At 39.8% G+C, this 20,317-nt stretch overlaps 1 protein-coding gene across 1 annotated transcript in view; it reads left to right on the top strand.

Moving 5' to 3' along the window:
• The window catches only part of MAGT1 (magnesium transporter 1), a 113,744-nt gene that overhangs the window by 57,848 nt on the left and 35,579 nt on the right, over window positions 1–20,317 (top strand). Inside the window, exons 4-6 of the mRNA XM_053579476.1 lie at window positions 6,909–7,049; window positions 8,229–8,369; window positions 11,217–11,306. Coding sequence (XP_053435451.1) covers window positions 6,909–7,049; window positions 8,229–8,369; window positions 11,217–11,306 — 372 coding nt within the window. The remainder of the gene's footprint in view (window positions 1–6,908; window positions 7,050–8,228; window positions 8,370–11,216; window positions 11,307–20,317) is intronic.

The raw sequence follows: 20,317 nt of genomic DNA, 5'->3' as shown, positions 1-20,317 counted from the left end.
TACATCTGGCTTCTTGCAGAATTTTCTCCTTCATATTAACTTTGGCGAAGTTAATTATAATGTGTCTGGGAGATGCTTTATTTGGATTGAGTCATGCTAGGGTTCTGAAATTGAAACTGTCTTCTATCTGAATTTCAGGATCTCTTGCCATGTTTGGGGAGTTCTCAATTATCTCTTGGAGTAGAGCATCTGGGCCTTTTGAAGCAACCTTGTGGCCTTCAGGAATTCCTATAAGGCTAATATTAGTTTTGGGATTTTTTTTTGGATAAACATGTTTATTCATAAATTTAGTCAACGTACATAATTGACCTAAAAACTTTAATAGAAGGATAAAATTTTAAAACCATTTGGAAGACCATCTCTGCTAAGTGATTTTCCCAGGACAGTAACCAGATGTAACCTAACCCAACACCATCTTAACCAGCAGAGGTTGAATGAGCTGGAGCTGGTTGCTCCTCCCCCACAGCAAATTTACACTAAGGGTTATAATACAAACTCCACAAGGAAAATAACTTAGGAATCATCTCCTCATGCAGATGAACAAAACTCAACCTAGTTATGAGACCAACCACAACACAATGAAATGATGCACTAACTAGTTCTTCAGACTATTAACAGATGATGCTGGTGTGAATAACTTGTATTTTATTCTAGAGCCCTTATAAATAAAATCCCCCAATTAGTGTTTGCATCATTAGCTAGAGGATTAGTTAATACGTGGTAGAATGAGGACTTATGCAAGGTATAATGCACCTAGCACTTTACTATTATTAAAACAAGTGCAGTCTAGTTAGGAGAAAATGAACTGGACTCTAAATTACACACACCTTTAATGACAGACTTCCCACCACTTTTGAATGTAAAACATTTAATTTAGAAACGTTGACACTACAATATGTAAAATAGCTATTATAAATGCACATAGTGTATCCTGTAGCTGCCAGGTTTACTTTTTTTTTTTTTTTACAGAAACTGTAAGTTTACACTGTGGTTAAGATTTGTATCTTCACCCTTGAAAAAGCCCACATTCCATCACAGTGATGTATGGTCAAACTTAACAGCCCCAGTTGTTAAACACTTGGATCAAGTCATAACCAGTTTTATTGCAAAAGGACCCTGTACACATTTATCAATTCTAGTACCTTAATAGCTATCCAACAAGTCATTAACATACAGAAACATGCATCATGAGAAGCAAGAAATATCACCAATCCCTTCTGCATATTAGCAACTTGTCACTCCTGAGCAACAATGCTCACATCACTGAGGTCTGTGAACAGTCACTTTTCGCATTCATCCTGAGTGAAAGATCAAATGACTTACAAATGCAACATATTATAAACAATTTCTTACAAAAAAAATCAAAAATGAAACCAAAGTATTTTATAGAATTTACTACAAAACACCATAAAAACTGCCTTCACTTAAGCTCTCTCTCCCAGTATCCAGCGAGCCAACTGGATGTCTTTGGGCATGATGGTGACTCCCTTAGCGTGGATGGCACACAGATTCGTATCTTCAAACAAACCCACAAGGTACGCTTCACTGGCCTCCTGAAGCGCACCAATGGCCACACTCTGAAACCTCAAGTTGGTTTTGAAATCCTGGGTGATCTCCCTCACCAACCTCTGGAAAGGTAGCTTCTGAATGAGCACCTCAGTCGATTTCTGATAATGATGAATCTCTCTGAGCGCCATAGTGCTGGGCCTGTAGCGATGAGGTTTCTTCATGTCGTTGGTAGAGGGAGTGCTTTTCTTGGCAGCTTTGGTGGCCAGCTGTTAGTGGGGGGCTTTCCCATCAGTGGATTTATGAGTGGTCTGCTTGGTTCGAGCCATTTTCTTTTACCCAATGCCTCTGCTTCTGGTGCCCAATGAAGAGCCGCAGTTGCCCAGCAAAGAAATGATGCTTTCCCAATGACCGACTAAACTGCTCTGCGCTGGCTAATATTAGTTTTTTTGGAATTATTCCACAGCTCTCTGAGAGAATGATCTGTTTTTGCTCTCCACTTCTCTTCTTCTTTGAGTGTTTGGGAGCGTTCAAAAGCTTTGTCTTCAATGTCAGAAATCCTTTCTTCTGCTTGCTCCATTCTGTTACTGCAGGATTCTACTGTATTTCTCATATCTTTGAGGGCTGCAAGTTCTTTTCTCAATGTGTCAAAATCTTTGGTGATTTTTTCTTTGGATTCATTGAATTCTTGAGACAACTTTGGAATTATTCCTAGAATTTCTAATTCAAACTTTACTTCCATTCTATTAATCTTATTTGCTATCCAAATTCTGAACTCAATTTCTGACATCTCAGCCATTTGTTTATGTATGGGATCTTCTGGTGTTTCCTCCTTGTCGTTCCTTTTGGGAGTTGATCTACTCTGATTAATCATGTTGCTAGAGGTTTTCCGCTGATTCTGCCCTATGATTTTTTTTCACCATTTGTTTAGGTGAGCAGGTAAGGTGAAATTGGACTGGGGGCTCCTGGAGTAGTGATTAACCATCCTTTGCCCAAGAGCTGGGACTGGTGACCAGCTTTTCCCCTACAGGATTGCAAAGGACCCGTACAGTACTATAGCCTGAGACACTGGGGACCTGCTTGGTGTGGTGGGGCTAGGTGGCTCCATGTTGTATTCACCTGGTCTCTGTCCAATCATAGTGAATCATTAACTCTGGCTTGAAGTCTCAGCTGTAGAGAAATACAAGCTGCTAAGACACCCTGCCTTCCATAGGCAACAACTGGAAAAGGAAAATCAAACCTTCCCACAACACAACCAGGGTACCATTTTGGATGGTCTTCAGGTGATTGGACCAGGTCAAGAGTTCCAAATCAGTTGTCCCAGTCAGCACCAAGTGGGAGAGTTTAAAAGGTCTCCAGCAACTAGATCTCAGGGGTCTGCTGGCAGCTCGAGTGTGGCTCACTCTGGTGCTCCGTGGAGTCAGAAGGGCCCACCCAGCAAATGAGTTAGCCCAGGGAGGTTGATACCTCTTTCCCCACCTTCCACCTCTGTCACACCCAGTCACTTGTAGCTCCACAGGGCTGTGGCCCAGTTACCTCCAATGAGCAGATGAGCCAAGATTTTACACCTGCCTGAGTCAGAGGGAGATCTATGTCTCCTTGGCCAGGCTGCCACACTCTGCCATCAGCTGGCAGTGGGAGCTGAAGCCTAATTACCTCGGGTGCTTAATGGAAACTGGGGAGCATCACTGAGTTCCAGCCCTGCCCCAGATTGATGTTGCTACCATTTATATTCTCACAGAATTTGCGTTTCTGTCCTGGCTATATTCCACTGTGGGCCAGGCACAGTTTGAGTTCACAGAAACTGTGACTCAGCACTGCCCTGTGCTGCTGCTGCTGCTGCTGTGCCAATTCTCACAGAGCTGGCATCTCTGTCTCTGCTGCACTCTGTGTTGGGGCAGGTGTGGTTGGAGCTCACAAAAGGCTCTCAGTTTCTACCCCTCCTGGAGCTGATGCCCCTTCCATACCTGCTTTTGTCCCAGCTATGCTCTGCTGGGGGCCAGGTGCAACTTGGGCTCAAAAAAGCAGCAATTTGGCAGGTCGTACGTCCCTCACCCGGGAAGGACGCATTCAGGTTGGCATACCCATCAAGGACAGTGACTACCATGGCTTCCAGTGCTTTGGCCAAACCTCAGATGCATGGCCTCTTGACCAGGCGCCTGCAGATTCACGTTGTTGGAGCATTTGTTGTATCCCTGGGGGTTGCAGCTTTCTATAAGTATGCTGTGGCTGAACCAAGAAAGAAGGCATATGCAGATTTCTACAGAAATTATGATTCTGTGAAATATTTTGAGGAGATGAGGAAGGCTGGTGTCTTTCAGAGCATAAAGTAATTTTGGAATATAAAGAATTTCTTTGGGCTGATTACCATAGGCGTTTGTCACTGACCTGTGTTCCTGAGCTATGAATATGAGTGATAAATAAACTATTCATAAATTTAAAAAAAGCAGCAATTATGACTCAGCACCCCCCTGGGAGTATGCTGCCTCTGTGTGTGTGTATTCTAGTCTCCGTACCTGCAGTGCCCCACCCGGGCAGGTAGCACCTCAAGCATACCCTTTGTTTACAGGGCTTGCATTTCCGTGGCTGCCACTGGAGTAGTGGCCCAGCTCCCTCTGGTTGCTAAGAGAGATGGGAAGTGTTTCTCCAAAATATCACCAGGGGTGTGAACTCTATTGTTCCTGCCGTCCCAGCCACTGCTGCTGCACTGTGCCATGAGGCACCGTTTCTCTGTCTCCCGCTTGGCTCCCTCACTCCATAGTCCCTGCTTTACATCCGTGCTGCTGATTCATCACAGACTTCTAACAGCCCACACCTTGTCCATAGGTTTCGAGAAAATACCCAAGAGTGTGGACTCTGCAGGAAACAGGCTTCCAGACCTCAGGGTGAGAGTGGAGGGGAGTGCTGGGAGTTCAGAATTACAGGTAGCATATATGACCATTTTTATGCCTAGCAGAAGAGTGCCGTGGCACACTAGTGGGTCCTGTCTGGGGAAGGTGATCTGGTTTTTAGCGGCTCTTTCCCATTGAATAGAAAAAGAAGAGATCTGAACTCTGCTCGCTTGTTTGTAGAAAGTACACTGCAAGCTGTTCTCATGGGGGAGTGGACTCCCGTCTGCTTAGCAGTGGGTTTTGTACCTATTGTTTGTTTCCTTGGGGTCGTAGCTCACCTCATCAGTGGTGATATGCGCTCTTCAGTCTTCTCTCTTGGCTCAGCTCCAAACCATCAGCTTAATTGATAAACTTCTGTCCTTTAACATTATTTCTGGACGGGAGCCTCTGTGGAAAGCTGGCTCCAGTCAGCCATCTTGCCGCCTCCCATCAAGATATTCTTAAGTTAAATGATTTGTTATAATGATGTTTTGCTAGTGATCAGGGACATACTAATTACAATAATGAAACTATATAATTTTCACCCATTAGATCAATTTTTGGCAAGGATGTAGGGAAATAGATACATTCGTACATCAATGGGTAGAACAAAAATTTGGTACAATCACTCTGGAAGGCAATTTAGCTATATCCATTTTAATTTAAAAGTGTCTCTGTCTAATGACTTACAAAACAATTTCATTTTAAGGAAACACTTTTACATGGGTATGAGAAGAAGGAGGAAGTTCCTTGCAATATTATTTTTAATTGGAAAAATGTGGAAAAAACCTAACAAGTCCCAACAATAACATAATTATTAAATAACTATAAGAGTGAAGTTGAGATATATATTTCATGGATAGATTTCTCAAACTTGGTTAAATTAAATAAAACAAATTGCAGAATGATGCAGTTAATATAACATTTATGTTAAAACAAAGCAATATTATATTTTCTGGTGGTATATGAATAAATTCAAAAAGATTTGGAAATGGTAGCTGTGGCTGCCAGAGTATGCTGGAATTCATCCTTATATCCATGCAGTGCTTTAAAAAATACTTTATTTATTTTTTTAATTCATTTTATTTTATTGTATTTATTTATTTATTTTGTAGAGACAGAGTCTCACTCTTATCGCCCTTGGTAGAGTGCCATGGCATCACACAGCTCACAGCAACCTCCAACTGCTGGGCTTAGGCGATTCTCTTGCCTTGGCCTCCCCAGTAGCTTGGATTACAGGCGCCAGGATTACCTGGCTATTTGTTTTTGTTGCAGTTGGCCAGGGCCAGATGTGAACCTACCACCCTTGGTATATGGGGCCGGCGCCCTACCCACTGAGCCACAGGCACTGTCCTAAAAAATACTTTTTACAAGGGAAATGTATTCATATGTTGCTAAGTTTTCATTCTCCAGGCACTTTTTTTTTTAATTCAAAGGTAGTATAATTAAACAAATATCAAACATGTTTGGTCTAAAATTTGGGCAGCAGTTGATGGAGTGAACACTGTCCAGTGTCCGGTTCTTAGCTTTGCAAACACAGAAATTGAATTTTAGTAGTGTAACCAGAATTTATTTACTCCTGGAGATTTTGTGCACCCTGACCAAACCGTAAAAATTCATACACTTTGGTACAAAGGGCTAACCTATTAATTCCCTGTATTATGCAGCCAAATATACTAAACTAATCATATCCAGTGGTACGTACACCCTCTCATCTTATGGGAAGACCTAAAACATTACTGTTATAAGGGGGGTTTGTGAGTATAAAATCAAAGCAAGGGAGTTGGAGTATTTTATTGGCTGATGTTTTTAAGTTGTAATTGTTTTGTATAAGCCAATCTCCATTATAGGTTTACCTACTGTGAGGACCTGAACACTTGTGTCTTTTGGTCAGGATCTTTCTCAGATCTGACTTGTCAGAATTTCTCCTTTCCACAAGTATAGTTATACCATGTCAAGAAAGATAAAATGCAGATGAGAGGGTCATGGTTTATTTACCTTAGTATTTCCAGCACTGTCTTTTTGGGTATGTAATGGTCTTGTGATGTAGAATAGAGAAATGCTATGCTCATCGGTAAATATTTATAAACCCATTTAAAATGGACTATTTCTGCATTTGGCTACCTTTTGGTATTGGTTTCTCACTGCCATTTTAAAGCATTACTTGTTTCCTTCAAATTGAGAATGTGCTCTATTTGGAACATGCCCTCAACTACATAAGATTATTTTAGTGCTCATGTATTCTTTTTGCCCAATCTATGAAAAGGTTAAAATGTCTACTGTATGGCAAATTTTCCATTCTAGTGAAGTTAAAATACAGGTTTCTTAGCTAGGGATTTCAGTTTGGTCAGTAAAGTATAATATTAAAGTCAGAGACAGCCTTTTTTTAACCCTGGCTATACCACTTACCACTTTTCTTAGGTAAATTACATAACCTAATATGGGCTTCCTCATCTTTGTAAAATGCTTAAAGTGTTTGCCATTAAGGTTATTTTCTTGATAACGTATTTTTGTGTGCTACTTTTTATTCAGCTAAACATGAATTCAGCTCCAACTTTCATCAACTTTCCTGCAAAAGGGAAACCCAAACGGGGTGATACGTATGAGTTGCAAGTGCGGGGTTTTTCAGCAGAGCAGATTGCCCGATGGATTGCAGACAGAACTGATGTCAATGTAAGTCTCTCTACTTTGTAGAAAGTTATCTTGCCATTATCGTCTTTAAATCTTACTAAGAGTCCCTAACTGGTCTTCTCCCCTGTTGGTGAGGTGGTAATAGTTTGGCAATCCCTTCTTAAGAAGAATTTAACAGAATCATTGTGAAGAATGATGAAATTAATAAAACACCCTGTATTACGTTATTGAATTCAACAGAAACCACTCTTTAGACTTTCTTAATCCATGGGCTATCTACCCTGTTTCCCCAAAAATAAGACAGTGTCTTATTTTAAGGTGTGCTTATTTTAAGACAGTGTCTTATTTTAAGGTGTGCTCCCAAAGATGTGCTAGGTCTTATTTTCGGAGGATGTCTTATTTTCGGGGAAACGGGTTAGCTGTAGTTGACAAATCCTCCTTTCTGTTTTTTTCTGGAGACAGAACCTCAAGCTGTCACCCTGGGTAGAGTGCTGTGGTATCACAGCTTACAGCAACCTCCACTCCTGGGCTTGAGCGATTCTCTTGCCTCAGCCTCCCAAGTAGCTGGGACCACAGGTGCCCACCACAACACCGGCTGGGTTTTTTTTGTTTTTTTTTTGGTTGTAGTTGTTATCGTTGTTTGGCAAGCCCAGGCTGGATTTGAACCCGCCAGTTCTGGTGTATGTGGCTGGTGCCTTAGCTGCTTGAGCTGCAGGTGCTGAGCCTTTTTTTTTTTTTTTTTTTTTTGAGGCAGGGTCTCACTCTGTCACCCCGGATAGAGTGCTATAGCATCACAGCTCACAGCAACCTCAAACTCTTGGGCTTTAGCCATTCTCTTGCCTCAGCCTCCTAAGTAGCTGGCACTGCAGGCGCCCGCCACAACACCTGTCTATTTTTTGGTTCTAGTTCTCATTGTTGTTTGGCAGACCTAGGCTGGATTTGAACCCGCCAGCTCTGGTATATGTGGCTGGTGCCCTAGCTGCTGAGCTACAGGGAAATCTATACAGAGAAATCTTTCTTAATCGAAAAGATACTATGGTCAAACCTATTCTATCCCTTTTTAGGATACAGTATAAACTATTTTGATTGGGATGAGATTTAAAAAAGTATCATTTTTTCTGAGAGTAACCAATTAATTTTGAATACTTTCATTTCAAATTATTTTGATGCATATAAGAAGTAAATAATTTTTATATTTTAAAATATTTTTCTTTCCATTAGATTAGAGTAATTAGACCTCCAAATTATGCTGGTCCCCTTATGTTGGGATTGCTTTTGGCTGTTATTGGTGGACTTGTGTATCTTCGAAGAAGTAATATGGAATTTCTCTTTAATAAAACTGGATGGGCTTTTGCAGCTTTGGTAAGTGAATTTTAGAAGAAAAAATATTTGAAAACTCCTAATAATGTAGTTTTAGGTAATCGTTCATTTATATGAAAAGTAGCATTTTGGGGTGGCGCCTATGGCTCTAGGAGTGGGGCACTGGTCCCATATGCTGGGGGTGGTGTGTTCAAACCCAGCCCTGGCCAAAAACCACAATAAAAAAAAAAAAAGAAAAGTAGCATTTTGTTTCTTACATAAGGGAAATTTTATATATATATATATTTTTTTTTAATTATATACATATATATATATAATTTTTTTATTTTGAGACAGATTCTCGCTTTGTCACCCTTAGTAGAGTGCTATGGTATCATAGCTCACAGCAACCTCAAACTCCTGGGCTTAAGCCATTCTCTTGCCTCGGCCTCTCAAGTAGCTGGGACTATAGTGCCTGCTACAATGCCCAGCTATTTTTACAGCTGAGGTCTTGGCTCTGGCTCAGGCTGGTCTCAAACCTTTGAATTAAGGCAATCCACCCGCCTTGGCCTCCCAAGTGCTGGAATTACAGGTATGAGCCACTGTACTGGGCCCAGAATTTTATAGTTTTAATTTTCTTCTTTTTTTTTTAATTTTCTTCTTTAAAATCAGTTTATTTCCTCATTATCTCATTAGGATGGCCAGAGCTTCAAGGTTCTAAATATACTTGCTTTTATTCAGTCTAAATGATAAGACTGTTATCTCTATGTAAATCTATAGTTCTTTTTTTTTTTTTTTTTTTTTGAGACAGAGTCTTATTGTCACCCTCGCTAGAGTGATATGGTGTTACAGCTCATAGCAATCTCAAACTCATGGGCTTAAAGGAGTCTCTTGCTTCAGCATCCCAAGTAGCTGGGACTACAGGCGCTCACCACAATACCCGCCTATTTTTTTGTTGAGGTGGTTATTGTTGTTTAGCTGGCCTGAGCTGGGTTTGAACCCACCACCCTCACTCTCCTGGAGACAGGGGATCACACTCTTCTTCCAGACACTGTGAAATCTCTGAACCAGAATTTACCATCAGGAGCTCTCAGTCTGATGGATATGCTCTAGCTTCAGTACAGGTCTACTTCCTGATTCTGGGTGGCTGATTGTTGGGAAGCATCCTAACCACTGTGCCACAGGTGCCGAGCCTGTATTTCTTATGAAAATCTTCTTCTAGGCCAGGTACAGTGGCTCATGCTTATAATCCTAGCTCTTTGGAAGGCTGAGGCAGGAGGATTACTGAAAGCTAGGAGTTCAAGACCAACCTGAGCAACATAGCATGACTCCATCTGTACAAAAGATTAAAAAAAAAAAATAGGGCGGCGCCTGTGGCTCAGTCAGTAAGGCGCCGGCCCCATATACCGAGGGTGGTGGGTTCAAATCCGGCCCCAGCCAAACTGCAACCAAAAAATAGCCGGGCGTTGTGGCCAGCGCCTGTAGTCCCAGCTACTCTGGGAGGCTGAGGCAAGAGAATCGCTTAAGCCCAGGAGTTAGAGGTTGCTGTGAGCTGTGTGAGGCCGTGGCACTCTACCGAGGGCCATAAAGTGAGACTCTGTCTCTATAAGAGAAAAAAAAAAAAAGATTAAAAAAAAATAAGGAGCTGGGTATGTTACCACATACCTGTATTCCCAGCCTACTTGGAAGACTAAGATAGAAGATTCACTTGAGCCCAGGACTTGGAAGTTGTAGTAAACTATGATAATGCCACTACAGTCTAGCCTTGGCTATAGAGTGAGACCCTGTCTCAAAAACAAACAAACAACAAAGAGAGAGAGACAGATGAAAGAAGAAAGAAACTGTTCTTCTAAAAATCTTTTTTAATATTCAATTTTGAAACTTTTATCTGTTTAGTTCCAATTTTTCAACTGTGTTTTCCTTTGTTTTTTTTTTTTTTTTTTTTTGTAGAGACAGAGTCTCACTGAACCGCCCTCGGGTAGAGTGTTGTTGCATCACACGGCTCACAGCAACCTCTAACTCTTGGGCTTACGCGATTCTCTTGCCTCAGCCTCCCGAGCAGCTGGGACTACAGGCGCCCACCACAACGCTCAGCTATTTTTTGGTTGCAGTTTGGCTGGGGCCAGGTTTGAACCCGCCACCCTCGGTATATGGGGCCGGCGCCCTCCTCACTGAGCCACAGGCGCTGCCCGTGTTTTCCTTTTAAATTATTATTTTTTTTTTGAGACAGCGTTTCACTTTGTCACCCTCCGTAGTGTGCTGTGGCATCACAGCTCACAGCAATATCCAACTCCTGGGCTTAGGCAATTCTCTTGCCTCAGCCTCCTGAGTAGCTGGGACTGCAGGTGCCTGCCACAATGCCCAGCTATTTTTTTGTTACAGTTACCACTGCTATTTTTAGCTGGCCAGGGCTGCGTTCGAACCCGCCACCCTTGGTATATGGGACCAGTGCCCCACCCACTGAGTCACAGGCACTGCCTTTTTTTTTTTTTTTTTAAGAGACAGAGTCTCACTTTGCCACCCGTGGTAGAGTGCTGTGATGTCACAGCTCACAGCAACCTCTGGCTCTTGGGCTTAGGCGATTCTCTTACCTCAGCCTCCCCTGAGACTACAGGCACCCACCACAACACCCGTCTATTTTTTTGTTGCAGTTTGGCCGGGGTCAGGTTTGAACCCGTCACCCTCCATATGTGGGGCTGGTGCCCTACTCACTGAGCCACAAGCCCCACCCTTCCTTTTAAAGTATTAATGAATTATAGTCCTTGTGGTAAAATATAAAGTCTTAATAAATCATTTATCTGAAAAAGATTCTATTTATTACCTAAACAGATGCATATGTTCATATGCTGTAATACAATCAAGATGAGAACAGCTGGACCAGGAATATTTTATTATGCTTTTGTTTCCTAGTGTTTTGTGCTTGCTATGACATCTGGCCAGATGTGGAACCATATAAGAGGACCACCATATGCTCATAAGAATCCCCACACAGGACATGTGGTAAGGGAAACCATGGATTTATTTCCATTGTAGACCAAAGTTAATGCAATGATCATTTACCTTATGAGACCAGTGCCAACATATGAAGGAACTAGGCTTAGTCTTTGACTTTTCAATCTGTCTATGTGTTAACAAGATTTAGTTGTTGATAAGATCACACACTACTCTTTTCTTTTTTATTGTTGGAGATTCATTGAGGGTACAAGAAACCAGGTTTGAGTACATTGCAAATACAAATTGGATCTATCGTGTAGAACACAAATGTCCTAATGCTATAATTGGGTAAATGAGGTGAAAGCTATGTTGTAATTAGTATGATGTAAGCACTCCAATTTGTACAAATAATTCACACATTGAAAATGGCATAAATGGGTAGTGCGTAGGACGCAGGAGCCGAGGCGCTCGGAGCCATCGCAGCGAGGACCATGTTGCTTCCGAACATCCTGCTCATGGGTCAGGGCGCGCGGCCGAGTGGGGCTTGACGGCGGGTCAGGTACACCTGGGGTTGGAAAAACCACACAAGGCAAAGAACTTGCATCAAGATCAGGACTGAAATACATTAATGTGGGTGATTTAGCTAAAGAAGAGGCAGAGTCTCACTTTGTCACCCTCGGTAGAGTGCCATGGCATCACACAGCTCACAGCAACCTCCAACTCCTGGGCTTAAGCGATTCTCTTGCCTCAGCCTCCCAAGTAGCTGCGACTACAGGGCAGTTGTATGATGGCTATGATGAAGAATATGAATGTCCCATGTTAGATGAAGATAGAGTGGTTGATGAGTTAGATAACCAAATGACAGAAGGTGGAGTTATTGTTGATTACCATGGTTGTGATTTCTTCCCTGAACGCTGGTTTCATGTAGTTTTTGTCCTGCGAACAAATACCAGTGAATTGTACAAAAGGCTTGAAACAAGACAATGACATTTGCAGACTCATACTAGAAAAAGTGCTGCATGCCTTATTGCTGAATATCACTGTGGTCACCTTTGATGTACTTCCCTTGGGAAGCTATGCACCAGTGCCAATGCCTAGCAGGGGTTATAATGAGAAGAAATTAAAAGACAATATTGAGTGTGAGATTTTTCAAGTTCTTTATGAAGAAGCCACAGCATCCTACAAGGAAGAAACCGTGCATCAGCTGCCCAGCAACAACCCAGGAGAGCTAGAAAGTAATATAGATTACATCTTAAAATGGATTGAGCAGTGGGTCAAAGTTCATAATTCTTGACTGATCAGAGTAGCCACTTTAGAATCACTCTGAGTGTTGATATCTTTTTGCCAACATCATAGAAATTGTCCAAATGTCAGTATCGCTATTAAAATTGTGTTGCAGGACTAGCAGGTGGATAGTTTAAAGGTTTATGCCTGGGTTTCTTTTTCTCCGTGAGAAAGCTCAACGTCTGAAATGTAACAAATATATTATTATCAAGGAGTGAGAGTAAAAATTGTCACCGTTTAATGCTTCAATTGCTAAATAAATAAATCTGATGAAATTGGTAAAAAAAAAAAAGAAAATGGCATAAATGTATTTATGATCTATGTATAAAAGACTTAATTAAAAAATTAAAAAAACAGGTTACACTGATTGCATTTGTTAGGTATAGTCCCTCTTACAATTGTGCCTTGCCCCCAAAAGGTGCATCACACACTGAGACCCCACTCCCCTCCCTCTTTCCCTCTCTCTGTTCTTCCTTTCCCCCAACACACTTCTCCTTCCCTCTCTCTCTGCTCTCCCCTTCCTCCACCTCCACCATGTCATTAATTGTCATTAATTGTCCTCATATGAAAATTGAATACATAGAATTCATGCTTCTCCATTCTTGTGATGCTTTACTAAGAATAATATGTCCCAATTCCATCAAGGTTAATGCAAAGGTTATAAAGTCTGCACTTTTTTAATGGCTGAATAGTATTCCATGATAATACATATACCACAGCTGGTTAATCCATTCCTGGGTTGGAGGCATTTAGGCTGTTTCCACATTTTGGCGATTGTAAATTGAGCTGCGATAAACAGCCTAGTGCAAGTGTTCTTATGATAAAAGGATTTTTTTCCTGCTGGGCAGATGCCCAGTAATGGGATTGCAGGATCAAATAGGAGGTGTAGCTTGAGTTCTTTGAGGTTTCTCCATACTTCCTTCCAAAAAGGTTATATTTGTTTGCAGTCCCACCAGCAGTGTAAAAGTTTTCCTTTCTTTCCACATCCACACCAGCATCTGCAATCCTGAGATTTTGTGATGTGGAGCATTCTCACTGGGTTAGATGATATGTCAGGGTGGTTTTGATTTGCATTTCTCTAATAATTAGAGATGATGAGCAGTTTTTTCATATGTTTGCTAGCCATTCATCTGTCTTCTTTAGAGAGGGTACTTTTCATGTCTCTTGCCCATTGATAGATATATTGGATTGTTGGCTTTTTTCACGTTCATTAATTTCAGTTCTCTATAGATCCTAGTTATTAAACTTGTGTCTGATTCAAAATATGCAAATATCCTTTCCCATTGTGTAGGTTGATTGTTGTCTCCTTAGCTGTACAAGAGCTTTTTAGTTTAATTTAAGTCCCATTTGTTTATTTTTGTTGTTGATGCAATTGCCACGGCAGTCTTCTTCATAAAGTCTTTCCCCAGGCTGATAACTTCCAGTGTTTTTCCTATGCTTTCTTTGAGGATTTTTATTGTTTCATGCCTTAAATTTAAGTCCTTTATCCATCTTGAATCAATTTTTATGAGTGGAGAAAGGTGTGGGTCCAGTTTCAGTCTTTTACATTTGGACATCCAGTTCTCCCAGCACCATTTATTGAATAGGGAGTCTTTCCCCCAGTGTATGTTCTTGTTTCATATATTGAAGATTAGATGGTTGTAAGATGTTAGTTTCATTTCCTGGTTTTTTATTCAATTCCAAATGTCTATGTCTCTATTTTTGTGCCAGTACCATGCTGTCTTGACCACTATGGCCTTGTAGTACAGCCTAAAATCTGGTGTGCTGATGCCTCTAGCTTTATTTTTATTACTAAGAACTGCCTTAGCTATACAGGGTTTTTTCGGTTCCATACAAAACACAGAATCATTTTTTCCAAGTCTTGAAAGTACGATGTTGGCATTTTAATAGGGATGGCATTGAATTGGTAGATTGCTTTAGGAAGTATAGACATTTTAATAATGTTGATTTTTCCCAGCCATGAGTATGGAATGTTCTTCCATTTGTTAAAGTCCTCTGCTATTTCCTTTCTTAGGGTTCCATAATTTTCTTTATAGAAGTCCTTCACTTCTGTTGTTAGGTACATTCCTAGGTATTTCATTTTCTTTGAAGCTATGGTGAAAGGAGTTGTGTCCTTAATTAGCCTGTCATCTTTCCTGTTATTGGCGTATACAGAGGTTACTTTGTGGACATTGATTTTGTATCTTGAGGCATTACTGTATTTTTTGATGACTTGCAGGAGTCTTGTGGTTGAGTCTTTGCGGTTCTCTAAGTATAAGATCCTATCGTCAGCAAAAAGGGAGAGTTTGAACTCCTCTGCTCCCATTTGGATGCCCTTTATTTCTTTGTCTTGCATAATTGTATTGGCTAGGAATTCCAGCACTATGTTGAATAGTAATGGCAACAAAGGAAAACCTTGTCTGGTTCCAGTTCTAAGTGGAAAAGCTTTCAGTTTTCCTCCATTCAGTAAAATACTAGTTATGGGTTTCTCATAGATAGCTTCAGTCAGTTTAAGAAATGTGCCACTTATGCCTATACTTTGCAATGTTCTAATTAAAAAAGGATGCTGGATTTTATCAAATGCTTTTTCTGCATCTATTGAGAGGATTATATGGTCTTTGTTTTTGCTTCTGTTACATGGTGAATAACATTTATGTACTTGCGTATGTTAAACCAGCCTTGCATCCCTAAGATGAAACCTACTTGATCATGATGTATGACTATTTTGATGATAAGCTGTAATCTGTTGGCTAGGATTCTGTTGAGAATTGTTGCATCTATATTCATTAGTAAAATTCATCTGAAATTCTCCTTTTTAGTTGGGTCTTTTCCTTGTTTTGGTATCACGGTGGTGTTTGCTTCATAGAATATGTTGGAGAAGATTCCTTCCTCCTCAATTTTTTAAAAATTTATTATTAAATCATAGCTGTGTACATTAATGCAATCATGGGGCACCATACACTGGTTTTATATGCCATGTGACATATTTTCATCACACTGGTTAACATAGCCTTCCTGGCATTTTCCTAGGTACTGTGTTAACACATTTATATTCTACGTTTTAAGTTTCACATGTACTCTTGTTAAGATGCACCGTAGGTGTGATCCCACCAATCATCCACCCTCTGCCAATCCTCCTACCTTCCCTCCCCTCCCTCTGCCTCTTCCCCATATTCTTAGATTATAACTGGGTTATGGCTTTCATATGAAAGCCATAAATTAGTTTCATAGTAGGGCTGAGTACATTGGATACTTTTTCCTCCATTCTTGAGATACTTTACTAAGAAGAATGTGTTCTAGCTTCATCCATGTAAACATGAAAGAGGTAAAGTCTCCATCTTTCTTTAAGGCTGCATAATATTCCATGGTGTACATATACCACAATTTATTAATCCATTTGTGGATCGATGGGTACTTCGACTTTTTCCATGACTTAGCAATTATGAATTGGGCTGCATTAAACATTCTGGTACAAATATCTTTGTTATAATGTGATTTGTGGTCTTCTATGTATATACCTCGTAGAGGAATTATAGGATTAATGGCAGATCTATTTTTAGATTTCTAAGTGTTCTCCAAACATCTTTCCAAAAGGAATGTATTAATTTGCATTCCCACCAGCAGTGTAGAAGTGTTCCCTTTTCTGCACATCGACGCCAACATCTCTGGTCTTGGGATTTTGTGATATGGGCTAGTCTTACTGGAGTTAGATGATATATCAAAGTAGTTTTGATTTGCATTTCTCTGATGATTAAGGATGACGAGCATTTTTTCATATGTCTGTAGGCCATGCGCCTGTCTTCCTCAGAGAAGTTTCTCTTCAAGTCCCTTACCCAGCCTGCGATGGGATCACTTATTATTTTCTTGCTTATACGTTTGAGTTCTCTGTGGATTCTGGTTATTAAACCTTTGTCAGAGACATAACCTGCAAATATCTTCTCCCATTCTGAGGACTGTCTGCTTGATTTTCTTACTGTGTTCTTGGCTGTGGAGAAGCTTTTTAGTTTGATCAGGTCCCAGTAGTGTATGTTTGAAGCTGCTTCAATTGCCCGGGGGGTCTTCCTCATAAAATATTCGTCCAGACCGATTTCTTCAAGAATTTTCCCTGCACTTTCTTCTAGTATTTTTATAGTTTCATGTCTTAAGTTTAAATCTTTAATCCAGTGAGAGTCTATCTTAGTTAATGGTGAAAGGTGTCGGTCCAGTTTCAGTCTTCTACAGGTTGCCAGCCAGTTCACCCAGAACCATTTGTTAAATAGGGAATCTTTTCCCCACTGAATGTTTTTCGTTGGCTTGTCAAAGATCAAATAACGGTAAGTAGCTGGGTTCATCTCTTGGTTCTCTATTCTGTTCCATGCATCTACCTCTTAGTTTTTTTGCCAGTACCATGCTGTTTTGATAACTATCGATTTATAGTACAGTCTCAGGTCTGGTAGCGTGATTTCTCCTGCTTTGTTTTTATTTCTGAGTAATGTCATGGCTATTTGAGTTTTTTTCTGATTCCATATAAAACAAAATATTTTTTCAAGATCTTTAAAGTGTTGACAGTGGAGTTTTAATAGGGATTGCATTAAAATTGTATATTGCTTTGGGTAGAATGGCCATTTTAACAGTGTTGATTCTTCCCAGCCATGAGCATGGTAAGTTTTTCCATTTGTTAACATTTTTAGCTATTTCTTTTCTTAGAGTTTCATAGTTCTCTTTATAGAGATCTTTCACGTCCTTTGTTAGATAAACTCCCAAATATTTCATCTTCTTTGGCACTACTGTGAATGGAATAGAGTTCTTAACTGTTTTTTCAGCTTGACTATTGTTGGTATATATAAAGGCTACCGATTTATGAATGTTCATTTTGTAACCTGAGATGCTTCTGTATTCCTTGATCACTTCTACGAGTTTTGTAGTAGAATCCCTGGTGTTTTCCAGATATAGAATCATATCATCTGAGAAGAGCAAAAGTATAATCTCTTCTGACCATATATGGATACCCTTGATCGCCTTTTCTTCCCTAATTGCAATGGCTAAAACTTTCATTACAGTGTTAAAGACCAGTGGAGACAATGGGGGGCAACCTTGCCTAGTTCCTGATCTGAGTGGAAATGATTTCAATTTAACTCCATTTAATACAATATTGGCTGTGGGTTTGCTGTAGATGGCCTCTATCAGTTTAAGAAATGTCCCTTCTGTACCAATTTTCTTAAGTGTTCTGATCATGAAGGGATGCTGGATATTATCAAAAGCTTTTTCTGCATCAATTGAGAGAATCATATGGTCTTTGTTTTTTAATTTGTTTATGTGCTAAATTATATTTGTAGATTTACATATATTAAACCAGCCTTGAGACCCTGGGATAAAACTGACTTGGTCATGATGTATAATTTGTTTGATGTGTTAGTGGATTTTGTTTGTTAGGACCTTGTTGAATATTTTTGCATCTATATTCATTAGTGATATTGATCTATAATTTTCTTTTCTTGTTGGGTCTTTTCCTGGTTTGGGGATCAGGGTGATGTTTGCTTCATACAACATGTTGGGTAGTATTCCTTCTTTTTCTATACTTTGGAACAGGTTGAGTAATATAGATACTAGTTCCTATTTAAAGATTTGGTAGAATTATGATGTGAAGCCATCTAGTACCAGGCTTTTTTTTTTAGGGAGTTTTTGTATGCTTGATGCTATTTCAGAACGTAATATAGGCCTGTTCAACATTTCCACTTGATTCTGGCTAAGTCTTGGAAGGTGACGTGCATCCAAGTATTGGTCAATTTCCTTCAGATTTTCATATTTCTGAGAATAAAGTTCCTTATTCAATAAGGAATTTTTGAATTTCTGAGGAGTCTGTTGTTATTTCGTTTTTGTCATTTCTGATTCATGAAATTAGAGATTTTACTCCTTTTCTCCTGGTTAGGTTAGCCAAAAGTTTATCTGTTTTATTGACCTTTTCAAAAAACCAACTTTTTGATTTATTGATCTGTTATATAATTCTTTGTTTTCAATTTCATTTAATTCTGCTGTAATTTTGACTATTTCTTTTCTTCTGCTGGGTTTGGGGTTGGAATGTTCTTCCTTTTCCAGTTGCTTGAGATGTCCCATTAAGTTGTTAACTTCCTCTCTTTCCGTTCTCTTGAGGAAGGCTTGCAGTGCTTTAAATTTCCCTCTTAGGACTGCCTTTGGGGTATCCCAGTGGTTCTGATAATTTGTGTCTTCATTGCCGTTTTGTTCCAAAAAATTTGGCAATTTCCTTCTTAATCTCATCTCTGACCCAGCTATCATTCAGCAGAAGGCTGTTTAACTTCCATGTTTTTGTATGAGTATGCAGACTTCTGTTGTTACTGAGATCAACTTTTGTTCCATGGTGGTCTGAGAAGATGCAAGGAATAATTTATATTCCTTTAAATTTACTGAGATTAGACTTGTGACCTAAAATGTGATCAAATTTGGAGTATGTTCTATGGACTGATGAGAAATACGTGTATTCAGTTTTGTTGGGATGAAATGTTCTGTAGATCTGTGTTATTTCCAAATGTTGGATGGTTAGGTTTAACTCTAAAATTTCTTTCCTCAGCTTCTTATTGAAGGATCTATCCAACACTGCCAAAGGAGTGTTAAATTCTCCGATTATTATGGAGCTGTAGGAAATCATGTTTCTCTTATACATTGAGGAGCATTTTGGTTGGGTGCATAAATATTAATAATTGAAATCTCATGATATTGAGTATTACCCTTAACTAATATGAAGTGACCATTCTTATCCTTCCTTACTTTTGTTGGTTTAAAGCCTATTGTATCTGCAAATAGAATTGCAACACCTGCTTTTCTCTGATTTCCATTTTCCTAAAATATGGACGACCATCATTTCACCCTGTGTCTATATTTATCTGTTTTTTTTTTGAATGATATTATTTTTATTTATTTTTTAAAAATTATTGTTAAATCATAGATGTGTACATTAGTGCAATCAAGGGGTACAGTGTGCTGGTTTCATATAAAATCTGAAATATTGGGCAGCGCTTGTGCTTCAGTGAGTAGGGTGCTGGCCCCATATGCCGAGGGTGGCGGGTTCGGACCCAGCCCTGGCCAAACTGCAACAGAAAAATAGCCAGGCGTTGTGGGGCACACCTGTAGTCCCAGCTGCTCGGGAGGCTGAGGCAAGAGAATCGCATAAGCCCAAGAGTTACAGGTTGCTATGAGCCGTGTGACGCCACGGCACCCTACCCGAGGGTGGTACAGTGAGACTCTGTCTCTACAAAAAAAAAAAATCTGAAATATTCTCATGAAACTGTTCAACATAGCCTTCATGGCATTTTTTTTTTATTGTATATAGACATTTGTATTTTGCATTTAGTAAGTTTCGCCTGTACCCAGTCTAAGATGCACTGTAGGTGTGGCTATATGTATCTTTTAAGGTAAGATGAGATTCTTGTATGCAGCAGATATCTGTCCTGAGTTTTTGTATCCATTTAGCCAACCTGTGCCTCTTTAGAGGACAGTTTAAGCCATTCACATTAATGGAGAATATTGGTAAGCCTGGTGAAATTTTGGATATCGAGTTTTTTGAATGTCCAGTGAACATTTTGAATCCTTTCACCACTGTGGAAGTTGGAGTTTGCTCAAAATTTTCTGAGTGAGCTTACTTTTCTGGTAGAGGATTGTGCTGGTCATTATGGATGATAGGTCTGAGAATATCCTGAGGAGCTGGTTTGGTTATGCCAAATTTCTTCAACATGTGAGTGTCATTAAAGTATTTAATTTCTCCATCATAAATGAAACTCAGTTTAGCTGGATACAGGATCCAGGGTTGAAAGTTACCTTGT

Source organism: Nycticebus coucang, chromosome X (assembly GCF_027406575.1).
Source record: "Nycticebus coucang isolate mNycCou1 chromosome X, mNycCou1.pri, whole genome shotgun sequence".
NCBI lineage: Eukaryota > Metazoa > Chordata > Mammalia > Primates > Lorisidae > Nycticebus > Nycticebus coucang.
The sequence above is the reverse complement of the archived record's forward strand: the minus strand, read 5'-3'. Positions and strand labels throughout refer to the sequence as shown.